General features: G+C 42.1%; 1 protein-coding gene across 1 annotated transcript; it reads right to left on the minus strand.

The window, feature by feature from the left end:
* Positions 1 to 914: 914 nt before the first annotated feature.
* Positions 915 to 4,679, minus strand: LOC119338363. The gene is made up of 10 exons (XM_037610675.1): positions 3,849 to 4,679; positions 3,553 to 3,747; positions 3,201 to 3,338; positions 2,819 to 3,162; positions 2,524 to 2,695; positions 2,324 to 2,422; positions 2,098 to 2,231; positions 1,852 to 1,952; positions 1,578 to 1,755; positions 915 to 1,482 (listed from the first exon to the last, which is right to left on the minus strand). The coding sequence occupies exons 1-8, from the start codon at positions 4,101 to 4,103 to the stop codon at positions 1,919 to 1,921; spliced, it is 1,371 nt and encodes a 456-aa protein (XP_037466572.1). The 5' UTR covers positions 4,104 to 4,679; the 3' UTR covers positions 915 to 1,482; positions 1,578 to 1,755; positions 1,852 to 1,918.
* Between the last annotated feature and the right edge of the window lie 10,026 nt (positions 4,680 to 14,705).

Raw genomic sequence — 14,705 nt, forward strand, 5'->3', positions numbered from 1 at the left:
TCGAGGGGAGGCGGGGGGCCGGCCGGATTTGGGGTGGGCGACGGCCGGCGGCGTGGGAGGGAGGAAGCGGGAGGTTGGGGAGGGGAAACTTCCCTCCCGCGCGACGGGGGAAGGGAGTGCGGGCTGGGGTCGAGCGCCCCCCTCCAACCCTCACTTCTACGGTTTGAAATTGGGTTTGAGGGTTGAACCCTTACTTTTTCTTGCGGGTTTGAGGGTTTAGGGGTTCTAGTCTTTGCGGTTTTTTTTTGTTGCAACCCGTAAAAAAGCAGTTATTTTTGAGAATTTGAGGATTTAGGGGTACTACTAGTAATGCTCTAAGGATGGTAGCTATGGCTTTGCACCGAACAAAGTCCTGGGACTGTAGGACAAAGTAGATGAAATCACTTTCTAGTGGTCCATGTCATGCCTATTATTAAATGAAGGACATGGTTGATCGGAGGATTCCCATTCTCTTTAAATCAAAAACTGTTGCATGATTGCATTTTGCAGCATCTTACGAGTTGTGTACCGAAAAGTGTAGAAACTGGAAACTATACGATCCCTAAATGACCAAATCACTCAGTAACCATTTACAACAAAACCCACCATTTAGTTGGATTCTCCTAAAAACGCCCAATCTGATTTATCTATGATTATGCAACGTAGCCTTCCTTTTTTGCATACAATATGCCCAACTTTACAAGTATATAATTTATCGTCACTCTCTCGGAAAAAAATCTGGAACCATAAATATCCAAACGTTTGTGCATGTGCCTCCCCAAAAAATTTGGGGAAAGACAAGGCATACTTGTCACAAATTCATTTCAATGGTCGCATTCACTATATGTAAAGTCATATTAGCTAGATTTAAATCACTTAGAGAACATGATTGGTAAGTGCATGGCACCGATTTAGAGCCCACAAAACGCCTATTTTAATGGCAGGAGAATGGATAATACATGTGCCAGTAACACTGTCTAAAATGCAGCATCTTCTCCATGAACTCCCATTTTCTAGCTTCCATTGATAACTTAGGGCATCAACGGATCATGCAGTTGCATCGCCAAACATTGGCGCAAGAGTAAGTGAAATAATGCGATGCACGAATGATCAGATGCATGCTTAATGGAAATTAAGGAGCTGGGAAACCACACTCAGACGTCCACAGATTCTTCATGTGGTGATTGAGAATGTACTTTGCTGCACTACTTTGTTGTCTTCAATCTTCGATCTAAGTGCATGCCATTCTTTGTTTCTCGCCAATGTTTACTGCACCATAGCAATAGATGACATACAACTAATTTGGCTAAAACCATCAATGAAAACCTAATCACAATTTTCTGCGGCATGAAGCGGGCATGGTCCTAGTACAGTATCTATTTCTCCTATGTCCTGTTTACTGAGACACATTCGTCTATGAAACAGTATCTATTTCTCCTGTCCTGGTTACTGAGACGCGTTGGACTCTGAAGTTACACTCTTTCTGACAAGATGAAATTTGCCCTGCAGAAAAGGACAGAACAGATCACCACTAAACATCAGCCAGACATACTTGGCAAGAGAAACCGAAGTGGCCAAAAAAATAACAAGAGGATTACCTCTCGAAGGAGATGTGTTACCAGAGACTTATCAGCGGTATTCTTTGAACTGAAGAACAGCTGATTCGCATATTGTATCCTTATATTTGGAATGTTGACTCTTGAGAAGTAATCATGAAGAACAACTCTAGGAGTCCAGATTTCCATACATTTCATGACAAAGACACCGCAATCATTCCTAATAATCAAATAAAGCACAAAAATCAACAAGAAAATTTATTTCACAAATGTCAGCAATGAACATCAAGAAACACATGGTTGTAGATAGCATTACCCGTTTCCTTGTCTTGGCATAGCAGGATAGACAATTCTGAAATTATCGAAGCTATACTCTGGATCAACTATCTCCTTCCACAAATGTTTAAAATTACCAACCTAAATTACAACACATCAGCATTAACATAACTAATCGTTGAAGGTGAACATACTAAAAAACCTACTCCCTCCATCCGAATTAGATAGTCAATTAATTAGGGAGTACGTGAAAAATAGAGGAAGATTTGCAAATAGAATTACTTACAAGCATCTCACTGACGACAACTTGGTAACGAGACTTCTTACGGAACAAGGAATCCATAAATACAAAAATTGATGGTTTTGCAGGTCGACAACAAATAAAAACCAGTGCTTGCAATGGCATATAGGAAAGAATAGCTGCAACAGAGAAGAATATTTGTAAGAACAAGTTCATATATTACACAAATATAAGAGACGAGAACTAGGAAAGCAATAAGAAAATATCATACCAGTTCACATGCATCAATTTTCTTTACTTGACTTGCACCTTTAAAAGTATTTTGTATGAGTTTAAATTGATCTTTATTATTGTATTTTAGAATGTTTTCCTGCAAAATATATAAGAATCAGCAGCCAAACCATGACAAAACATATTTTGGCATGTATATATGTGGAAACAGATGGAGCTTCAAATGAAGAGAATAATTACCCCAATATAAGAAAAGAAGTAATGTTTTTTAGAAACCGATGGATGGCAATCATCAAACAATTTCCGGCAGAAAACAGAAATCAGAAAGTTATTGACATGACCCCCTGGCATCAATGACTGACCAAGAGAGAGGTAGGAGCAGCGGACTTTGCGATATATAATGGCAGTCATGCTGCTCAAATAAAGATAGAATATAAATGTCAATATGACGCAGCGAAGTATGTCTTTGGCATAATGCAGAATCAGAAGAAAAATAATTGAGCTACAGAAATGGAACAGGAAAGAGCATATATACCACTGATATCTTTCACTCCGTGCAAGTCTGCAAAACGCCGCATAATATCTCCTCTCAAGAGCAGAGACTGGAAATCGATTTGTTTCAGGGACAGAAGGAGGATTGGACGGGAGAAGAACTCTTCTCGGATCATGAGGTGTTTTCTTTCTTCTAGAAGAACTAGTGCTAACCTTGATTACATACTGAACTTTGGATGCGGGGATATAATCGGAAGAGCGATTGTCACGAGGCTTTGCAGAACTGATAATGCTATTAGAAGCACCATCGATATTTTTACACAATTGACTGCAACTCACGTTGATCTTCCTTTCATCTGTAATCTGCACATCTGGAGAATCATTGGACTGCTCAGAGATTTTTTTAAGCAAATAAAATGACTTACAAGTTGAGCTTCCGCAGTTGTGTCAGCAGCAGAAACAGGGGAAGTGAAACGTCTGCTCGTAATTATCACACATTTTTTACCGGAGGGATTAGCATTTGATTGCTGAGAGTGATCCAGAGTAACTATGACATTGTGATTCTGCGCAACAGGAAAAAAATTAGATCTCAAGTGGAATGGAAAATGAAACTGACAAACCTAGCTTCTACATAAACTGGAGGTAAACATTCAGACTCATCGGCATTACAGAACTGGAAGAATAGAGTGTGGAGATAATTTTTAATACCAAGACCTAGATAGGTTCATAAAATTGAACCTTGCGGCTAATAAATTATACTGTACAATATAGACTAACCTTGTCAATAATACTCTGGCTGGGCATCACAGAGCAACCTGGATAGGAATCATCCATTTCATGGTGAAGATCAGAAAGAGGTCGGTGTACATTGACATTTTTCTCAGCAAGTTCTTTCAAATTGGCATTGGGAAGGAAGAAATGAGCTTCAGCATCATCATCATCTGGTTGCTGAATGTCAGTGTTGTCCAACACCTTAATTAAGTTAAAGATGTATACACACCAATTATTAGTGTGAGTTGAGTGATACAGGGAATTAACAGTAAAAGCCAAAAGTGTATGTGTACGAGTTTTACCAGGTTTCTGCCATGAAGGAGTAGGTGGGCGAGGAGCTCGTCAGAGTTGGGCGCCGTCCTGAGAGCGACGGCCGCCGCCGCCGCAGCCTGCAGCCTGCCGCATGCGGCGCCCGAAACGGACGTCAGGCGGAGACACTCCATGGGGAAAAGATGTCGGCCCTCTCTCAGTATAGCGATCGCAGATATGCCGGCTAAGCGGCTTGCTAATGAAGGCTGAAGTCCTGCTTGACAGCCATCACATCCTGTTGCCACCATGACAACATTGCATATGCAGGCGGAGCAAGTCTGAACCGGCGAACATGGTTACTGCGGACAAGCGGTGGATCTTCACATAGTGACGACATGGTGTAGTAAGGTAGGCAGGCACATGTTGCAGATTTCTCTCATTGTTTCCATGCACGCACACATAATGACGACATGGAGCTGATGCTAGTTCTGCCTCGTTCCGCCTTCCTCCCTTTTCTAACAAGAGTAATGGGTACCTGGTCCAGCTGATAAGCTATCGCTTCCTACCAACCGCCAACTTCCCTGCGCTGGTCAACCACCGGAGGACGTCGCGCCCCCGGCGAACCGACTAGAGGCAGCCGACGGCCGTCGCTGCTCCTCTTCACCGCCGCCCAGCCCGTTCCAGATCCGGGAATGCCGCCGCCGCCCAGCCCGCGACTGTTTAGGAGATCCAGCAGGAAGCGGCGGCGCCATGGGGGCTGCGGGGAGCTCGGTGACCGTCGGTCAAGGGCGGGGAAGGGGAGGAGCGGGGGCGGCGCCATGGAGGAGAGAGGGCGGGGGGCTCGGCGTCCGTCGGTATGTGGAGGAGGCCTGGCGCATGGGGCAAGGGCAATTTGCCGGAAGGATCAACTCGTCAAAGTGAGAGAGGAGACAAAAACTGACAGAGAGAATTTCAGGTTGTTTGTTACTGCTAACTGTTGACATTAGATTGAACACAGTTTTATGTAGACAATAGAAACAAACAACCATTTTTTGGCGAGAAAGCTTCCGATCCATTTATCTTCAATCATGATAGTACAACAAATACTAAAAATAATAAAAATTACATACAAATTGGTAGACCATCTAGCGACGATTATAAGAACTGAAGCGAGCCGAAGGCACGTCCGCAATTGCACCTCCCTCATCGGAGCAGAGCAAAACTTGTTGTAGCAGACAGTCTGAAAGTCGTCGTGCTAAGACCTCATAGGACCAGCGCAGCAGAACAGCAACCACCCCTGAGGATCTAATGTGAAAACACATGAATATAGACAAACTACGACCAAATCCGAGCAAATCCACAACTTGAGGTGAAAGAATAGAAAACATCAACTTGAGCCGTCAGACGGGAGATACACGGCTCAAATTGGTTTTTAAGATTTATTTAGAACTTATGGTGTAAGTTTCAAAACTTATAGGTGTAAGTTTAAAAATTGTTGATGCAAGTTTTGTAACTTACATCTATGTCATCTATATCCAATCTAAGAGCATCTACACCAAGGCACACCAAATCTGGCATCCTATATGTCAGGCGCATTCGTGGACATGACCGGTTAATCCTCAAATTGCCACCTCCAAGGTTGTGTACCTCATACCCGGTACCTAAATCCATACTATGCATGCAATATTTTTCGTGGAAAAGATGATTATCCTCGGCCTCTACATCAAGCGATGCATACAATCATCTTATTAAATTCATACTATGCATGTAACATGAAGGAAACTACGGAGATGATCAATGAAATAAACTAACATGAGTGTAAATTGGCGGGTGCTAGCATCCAGAATGACAAAAAGCAGTGCTCTCATCTGCCTATTAAGTGTGTTGCTCCTCCATCTCCTTCTTAGTACACTGTATTTTACTTTTGGGTGTGTCTAGGGCACATCTAGATGTGCTCTAACTATTGCACATCTAAATGAGTGAATCAAGCATAAAGAAGAAAAAAAAAGAAAAAAAATATCCAAGCGAATCTCGACGTAAGATCAATGGCATAGGAGTTAGATGTGCAATACTTATGGCACATCTAGATGTGCTTTAGCAAAACTGTTTACTTTCATAAAATCGGTTATTTAGTCCTGACACGCTGCTAAAATATGCAATGCATCATTTACTCTTTTCGGGTACGCCATGTCATGCATCAAAAAGAGCATTGTATCGTCAACTAAAGAACATAAGCCACACCCCTACCCCAATTAGGAGATGAACAAAGCCTATAAATGTGGTAATCCAATTTAGCTCTCTCGACAAAGTATTACCATCATATCTGCCAGTATGTTACTCCCTCCGTCCCATAATGTAAGACGTTTTTGACACTAATGTAGTGTCAAAAAGCGTCTTACATTATGGGACGGAGGGAGTAAAAAGCAACGGGGACAGGGATCGAATTACCCTGAATATGCCTTTGCAAGTATGGAAAAATTCCCATTGTCCTATTAACTTTCACACCAACACCCCCTCCCTTAAAAAAGGGATATACATGCGTCGTGTTAAGTAAATCCTTTACGGTGGGGCCCGCTAGAGAATATTCAAATTTCATCAAGTTCTTCGAAATCAATTTCAAAGTTTAGTACTTCTTCTTCGGCAGGATTTATTGCGTGTGGGACATAGAATGAAGAGCAAGAATGCAAATTGCCTTGCCTGACGAACCGCTTGATTCAAGTGAATTGCAAGAAACCACCACATTTGGGGCTTCTCTTGCAGAAAACAACCTGGTCACTAATTATTTGCAAAAGCCACCGCGGATTCAGTAAACATTTTGCAGAGTGCACTGAACATGTCAATTGGCGCGGTTGAGGGCGTTTCAGACAGGTGGGGCCCAAAATCTATGACGTGGCCTAACGGACGCGCGGACGGCGCCGTTTGCTTAAGACAGACGCGCTCGGGTCGCCAGAGACAGACCGCCCGCACCGGCCCACATATCGCTCGCTCTCTCTGCTCTCACGCTTGCTCTCTCTGCTCCCCACGCTTGCTTGCTCCCCTCCCATTTGCTCTTCTCCTCTCCGGTCGCCGCCGTCCGCCGTCCGCCATGGTGTCCTGGAGCGACAGTGAGAGCACTGAGGGATCCGCCGCGCAGTACATCTCCTCCGACGACTCCCCTCTCAAGGTCAGAACCTTCTATTGCTCATTTGTGTTCTAGGGTTTCTAGGCTACAATTGATGAGCCATCGTTCGAGGGTCTTGCTGACGACTTGAATGTGACTTGTGAGCATGGGAATCCAGGGAGGAAATATGTTGCATTTGAGGGGATAAGCATTAGTAGGAGGTTCATTGCCTGTGCCACTGAAGTAAGTTTCAAGTTGTGTTTGCAGCATTCCAATTCTTGTTCTAGGGTTTGCAGTTACTGTTCATGTTCTAGGGTTCATAGATATTGTTCATGTTCTAGGGTTCATAGATACTGTTCATGTTCTAGGGTTCATAGTTAGTGCTGATGTTCTAGGGTTCATAGTTACTGAACTTAGTTCTAGGGTTCATAGGTACTGTTCTTAGTTCTAGTTTTCATAATTATTCATCATTAAATGAATCTGATTCTGGTACATTAACTGAATCAGCTATTTAACTGAATCTGTAAGTAATGTCTATAATTTTGAACTGATTTTTTCTATTGTAGGGTGTTGCAAATTGTGGATTAGTGCAGTGGGTAGATGAGCATTGGCCAGAGCATCTGCAGAATGCTATTCATAAGCTGTGGCTTATGTATGAGCATAGCCACCATGATAACAAGATGGCATGCCTGGAGCATTCAAGCACTGTACACAATCTCACACAGCAGAAAAAAGAGTTGCAGGAGACATATGAGAAGCTTGTTGAAGATGTGAACAACCTCTTGGATTATAAGGATAGCCAGCCTGAGGTAAACCAGAAGAATGATGCTGAAAACATTTCAGTGAGTGTGGAAAGCAGCATGACAAAGGATGTTGAGATCAAAAAATTGAAGGCTGTTGTTGACCAGTTAAAGCAAATTCATGTAGCTCAAGCCACTGTCATTAGGAATTTGAAGTTCAACCATCTTAAAGAGAAGGAAAAGTTGAGCTCTGATAAGAGGACTTTGGAGATTTGCTATGCTGACCTGAAGAAAGAGAAGGATGACATGAAGAAAGAGAAGGATAAGCTGGATTGTTGCATTGCTGAGCTGATGAAAGTGAAGGAGAAGTTGACCATGGAGAAGAGTACTCTTGCTTCCTGCATTGTTGAGCTCAAGACAGCAGGTGATAGCAACAAGAGGAAGCTTCATCAGATCAAGGCTATTTGTGATGAGGACTAAGTTGTGTTGTTGTCTGACCATGTGTGTCAATGTTGTCTTTTGTAGTAGCTATGGAGGAAAGCTTGTAATGTGTTAAGCTTTATTGTGGTGAACTCTATTATTTCTGTAGCAATGAACCTTGGATTCTATGTTGTTTGTGAGAGTACTCTATTTGTGATGAATTATCAGCTTGGATTAAGTTCAGTTTGTGATAAATTATCAGCTTGGATACATAGATAGTACTGCTGGCATAGATAGAACTGACATAGATAGAACTGGCATACTAGCATACTGCTGTCATACATAGATAGTACCTGCATAGATAGCCTGGCATAGATAGCAAGTTCATACTGCTGGCATACATAGATAGTATCTGCATAGATAGCCTGACATAGATAGAACTGACATAGATAGAACTGACATACTAACATATTGACGAAACTAAACTTTTTCTTCTACTGACAAAACTGAAGACAACATGTCACTCCTCCTTCTTCAGCATCTTCAGGCGTTGGGAGCGCCGCACGTCATTGTTGTTCACTGTCGCCCTCTTCTTCTTGGCCGGCGCTAGCTCCACCACATCTTCACCGCCGCCCTCCTGGTTGTCGGCAAGCTCTTGGTTGATGACGACGAGCTCTTTGTTGTCGGCGACCTCCGGCAGCTTATCCACATTAATTGGGCGGTGGTTTCGACAAGAGAGAGGGGGAAGAGGAGTGGGCGGTGCGGGCGGCGAGTGGGCGAGTGATCGGAGAGAGCGGAGGTGGACACATATTAAAGGCAGAAACCGAAACGACGAGTTATACTAAACGGACGTTCACCACGCTGCCGGCCTCAACGCACTCTCAACATAATGCGTGCCTAACTAAATATAAGTAAAATTGCGGATGCTACTCAAACAACATCACTAACACTATCCCATTGGTATTGAACCCCTGGTTACTACCCACTGGTCGTGGGTTCGAGCCCAAGGCCAAACTATTTTTGTGCAATTTTTTTTGGATTTCTAAAATTAATATGTCAGTAACTTCTGCTTCATATTAACATTTTGGGTTTTGTCGACGCCGAGGCACCCTAAATGCCCAAGTGGATCCATTTAGGGTTTTGTCAACGCCGAGGCACCCTAAATGCCCAAGTGGACCCATTTTGGGTTTTGTCGACGCAGAGGCACCCTAAATGGCCAAGTTGAGCCATTTTGGGTTTTGTCGACGCCGAGGCACCCTAAATGCCCAAGTGCAGCCATTTTGGGTTTTGTCGACGCCGAGCCACCCTAAATGCCCAAGTGGAGAAATTTTGGGTTTTGTCCACGCCGAGGCACTCAAAATGCCCAGTGGACCCATTTTGGGTTTTGTCGACGCCGACGCACCCTAAATGCCCAAGTGGAGCCATTTTTGGTTTTGTCGACGCCGAGCCACCCAAAATGCCCAAGTGGACCCATTTTGGGTTTTGTCGACTATGATCAACATCATATCAACTATGAAAACTATGATCACCAACATATCAACACCATGAAAACTAAGATCATCATCATATCAACTATGAAACTATGATCATCATCACAACAGAATGAAAACTTCTTGAAAACATCATAACTAGTAAGTTCATCATCATATCATCATAACCAGAGTACTATAGTGCATCACAACCATTAGGTACATTACATAGTCCACCACTAGGACTTGAACTAACTGGTTTCAACATGAAATTCTTAATATTCTTCATCACAAACTAGCCAACAGGCTGAATTAAACATGTTTCAACATGACATCTTTCTTGCTACCTTGAGAACAATTGAACCATTCAGACATCTTGTATGATGGCTTTCTCACTCTTCTAATACCTGACAGTCTTGATGGTATGAATGTTTTCTTTGCCCTTGACCTAGCAGCAGTAGTAGAAGATGAACTAGGCCTATCAACAGCAGCAGAAGATGAACTTGGCCTTGTTGGAGAAGGAGCAGAAGGAGCTGCCCTAGGTGCGGCCCTAGTTGCAGCTGGAGCTGATGGACTGTCCTTGGTGTTGCACTGGTTGCAGCAGGAGCTCTTGCCCTTGCTGCTGGCGGAGTAGATGGAGCTGCCATTGGTGCATCAACTCTCCTGTTTTCCTGCAGTGACAACATATAGACAGATTAGAACATAGTATTAAATATACACAAGATTTAACCTGCAGTGACAACATATATACACAAGATTTAACCTGGTGTTGGTTCCTTCTCATTGCTAGGGCTGGCTTTAGATTTTTGTGGTAGCTAGTGTACCTATGCCCTATCAAGTTGCAATTGCTGCAGGTTATTGTTGCCATCCTTGAAGTATCTTTGGGAGCTGGCTTCTCAAACTGATTCTTTCTCCTCTTAGTCTGCTTCTTTCCTAGCTTGTCTCTGAAAACTGGTGGCTCTATGTCAGGAGTCCCAGTATTTGGCCATAGATCAGGCCCAGGCACAGGATACACAATTGGATTGTAGGCTGCTTGGTACATTGGTTTCTTGAAGAAATCACTAACAAAATCTTCTGGATGAAGTTTTGCCTTCTTAATTGTAGAAACACCATGCTTGCAAGGAACACCAGTCATGTCCCATTTGCTACACCCACATGTGTGCACTTGCAGATTTACTGCATATGTTCTTTCTCCACTGCTAACATGGTATAGATCAGGTCCTGCTTTGATTGACTGACAATATCTAGCATGGTGTTTTGCTTCTTCTAGCTTCTCAGCATATGTTGGGCATATCTGCCACTTGGCTGTCTCAGTCTTGGTCCTATTGGCATTGAACTTAACTAGCAATTTAGTTCTGATGCCATCAACCATGGTTTTAATTGGTTTCACTATCACATCAAGTATCATTTTGTTGAACACTTCACTAATATTGTTAACAACCAAATCAGTTTTACAATTCTTGTCCATGGCATGTCTAGCCCATGTATGCTTGGGTATCTTTCTAAGCCATTTCCAAGCTGCCTCACACTCTCTTTTCATGCCTTCCATTGCTTGATCAAAACCATGCCCAGTATATGAATAACTAGCCTGATCCATATACTTCTTTAACTCTTCACCTCTAAAGCCAGCTGTTTGAAAGTTCTGATAAATATGTCTAAGGCAGTATCTTTGAGGGCAATTTGGGAAGACATTGTTTATGGCTTTAAAAAGGCCCTGTTTAAATAACTAGTGTCTACCTTGTCAACAATAGCAAATGCAATGGGAAAGATGTTGTTATTACCATCTATTCCAGTTGCAGCCAATATTTGTTGCCCTGTTGTCAACTTAACAAAGCAACCATCAACACCTACAACCAAACATAACACAATAGCACCAAACATAAACAAATGCAATGGCAAATGTGTTGGGAAAATAATTATGCAAGTACCTATGAAGGGTCTGCAACCATTTAGGAAGCCCTCTTTGCAAGCATTGAGGAACATGAACAAGCCATGAAATCTAGGGTTTTTGCTAGGATGAAGCTTTAAATGCTTTGTTGTGACAATGCATCTACTTCCAGGATTGGTATCCAACACAGCTTGGAGGTAATCCCTTATCCTAGTGTATTGTGCCCTCTAATCTCCTTGGACAACTTCCTTAGCTGCTTTCCTTGCCATGTAGGCCATGTGAATGGACACTTAAATTCCATGTTTCTTCTTCAAATTGTCAATTATTGCCTGGACTGGTGTGTTTATGTCAGACCTTAACTGTTGCTCACACTCATGTGCCAACCATCTTGCAGTCACTTTGGTGCTCTCTCCAACAGCAGGACAGTTGTGGTACAAATTCATTTTCTTCATGCAAAATGTCTTCTCATGTGCAATTTGGAAGCAGTAATAAAAAAGGACAGTCATCTGTACTGCAAACTACAATAACTCTATCTGAGCAATTCCTATGAAATGAGTAGTTCCTATTTTGTGAGATGTCAAATGTAAGGAGTGCCCTCCTGAACTGCTGGACATCTAGGAAACAAAGTTGCTTGAAAAATTGTTCTTGTGGGTTTTCCCTCTCCTCATCATACCAAACCCTAACTTTATTCTTTTTGGCCCTGCTCTTCCTACCATTTGGTAGCTTAAATGGTGGAAGCTGAGCCCAATCATTCTCTTCCTAACTTAAGTCACCTGGGTTGCTCTCCTCATCACACACTAGTAGAAAAAGGGTCAAATCTGAGAAACATTAGTACCGGTTTGCATATGAGCCGGCACTAATGTATCCATTAGTGCCGGTTCAAATGACTAGGCGGGAGGAGAGATTTAGTACCGGTTCATTGCGAATCTTTAGTACCGGTTCATGCCACGAACCGGTACTAAAGGTGCTGGCCGGGCACCATCATCTTTAGTACCGGTTCGTGGCACGAACCGGTACTAAAGAGGTTGTGGCAGGGCTATTTTTAGTCCCACCTTGCTCCCCTAGCAAGATTTTGACCACCTTAAATATGTTACTTCTCAAACTATCACAAGCATTTGGTCTTCATTGAACTCTATGTGTAGGATCTGTGGTTGCAATAGGAGTCTTCGCCGGTTCTTAAATCGGTGGTAGATTCCTATTGACAATTTATATTCTATACAAAAAGGTCATTGATGATCAATGTATTTTTTATGTACTTCTGTGTAGCAGTAGCGCGTTTTGGCTGAAAGGCGGTACTGATGTATTTTTTCTGTGTTCAGATGCACAATTTAAATATGTTACTTCTCAAATTATCACAAGCATTTGGTCTTCATTAAACTCTATGTGTATAATTTGTGGACTCAATATGAGTCTTCATCGGTTTCGGACGAGAACTCATCAGTTACACGGGCACTTCATTTTTTTAACTTATTTGAACTCCAGACTTTTTTTTAGCCGGCATTATGCAGCATTCGAAGCGACGTCATCAATTTCCAACACGTTCTGACATCATTTGCTGTTTTTGAGTCACCGATTTGTTTAGATCAGAGCTAAATGACCGTGAAAATGAAAATCACTACAAAACAAACTCTGAAAATGTTGAAGGTATCATCATTTCACCCACATAGCATGTGCGAAAGAGTAGAGAGGGTCACGGCAAAAACTGGACGTACTTCGTGTACAAACTAGAGAATCTCTTTCGGAGTATCAGGGTTTCGGATGAGAACTCATCAGTTACACGGGCACTTCATTTTTTTAACTTATTTGAACTCCAGACTTTTTTTGACCCGGCATTATGCAGCATTCGAAGCGAAGTCATCAATTTCCAACACGTTCTGACATCATTTGCTATTTTTCAGTCACCGATTTGTTTACATCAGAGCCAAATGACTGTGAAAATGAAAATCACTACAAAACAAACTCTAAAAATGTTGAAGGTATCATCATTTCACCCACATAGCATGTGCGAAAGAGTAGAGAGGGTCATGGCAAAAACTGGACGAACTTCGTGTACAAATTGGACAATCTCTTTCGGAGTATTAGGGTTTCGGACGAGAACTCATCAGTTACACGGGCACTTCTGTTTTTCAGTCATTTACCAATTTGTTTCGAGAGCTAAATGACCGTGAAACAGTAAATCACAACAAAACGAACTCTGAAAAAGCAGAAAAGAAAAATCTATATAAAAAAATTACTCAAAAATAAATAGAAGAAAATAAATAATGCAGAAAAGAAAAAACTATATAAAGCAAAAATATTCACAAAGAAACTAAATACAGCAAAAAAAAGTACTAAGAAATAAATAGAAGAAAAAAATAAAGCAGAAAAGAAAAAACTATATAAAAAAGTACTCAAAAATAAATAGAAGAAAATAAATAATGCAGAAAAGAAAAAAACTATATAAAACAAAAATATTCACAAAGAAACTAAATACAGCAAAAAAAGGTACTCAGAAATAAATAGAAGAAAAAAAATAAAGCAGAAAAGAAAAAACTATATAAAAAAATTACTCAAAAATAAATAGAAGAAAATAAATAATGCAGAAAAGAAAAAAAATTATATGAAGCAAAAATATTCACAAAGAAACTAAATACAGCAAAAAACTACTCAGAAATAAATAGAAGAAAACAAATAAAGCAGAAAAGAAAAAACTATATAAAAAAATTACTCAAAAATAAATAGAAGAAAATAAATAATGCAGAAAAGAAAAAAATACATAAAAAATTGTTGGGGTGCTGTCCAGTGGGCCTGCCAGACCTAGGGTGTGCAAATTCAGGCCTAGAAGGGCCAGCAGGCTCACATGGCAGCGCGCCCTAGTTAGGCCTAGAAGGTTGCTATATAGAGGAGTTTGAAAGGGCAGCCGCGGCTGGGTTTATAAACTAGTGTGGCTGCCCTTCGCTCGGCGAGGTGGGACTAAAAATAGCACACTGCGGGTGGCAGCGCACGATCATTAGTACCGGTTGGTGGCTCCAACCGGTACTAATGTGTCGCGCTTTAGTACCGGTTGGAGCCACCAACCGGTGCTAAAGGCCCTTGTTTCCTGCCGCTTGAGCTGGCCAAAATTGGCCTTTAGTACCGGTTGAAGCCTCCAACCGGTACTAAAGGCCCCTCCTATATATACTACACTTACGAAAAAATAGTTCCATCATCGACCACTTCTCCACTTCTCGCGCGACACTCAATCTATCACCGACGCCGACGCCGCCGCGCTGCCGCGCCGTCGCCCCCGCCGCCCTCGATCGCCGCCCCCGCCGCCCTAGCCGCCCTCGATCGTC

This window comes from Triticum dicoccoides, chromosome 7B, assembly GCF_002162155.2.
Source record: "Triticum dicoccoides isolate Atlit2015 ecotype Zavitan chromosome 7B, WEW_v2.0, whole genome shotgun sequence".
Taxonomy (NCBI): domain Eukaryota; kingdom Viridiplantae; phylum Streptophyta; class Magnoliopsida; order Poales; family Poaceae; genus Triticum; species Triticum dicoccoides.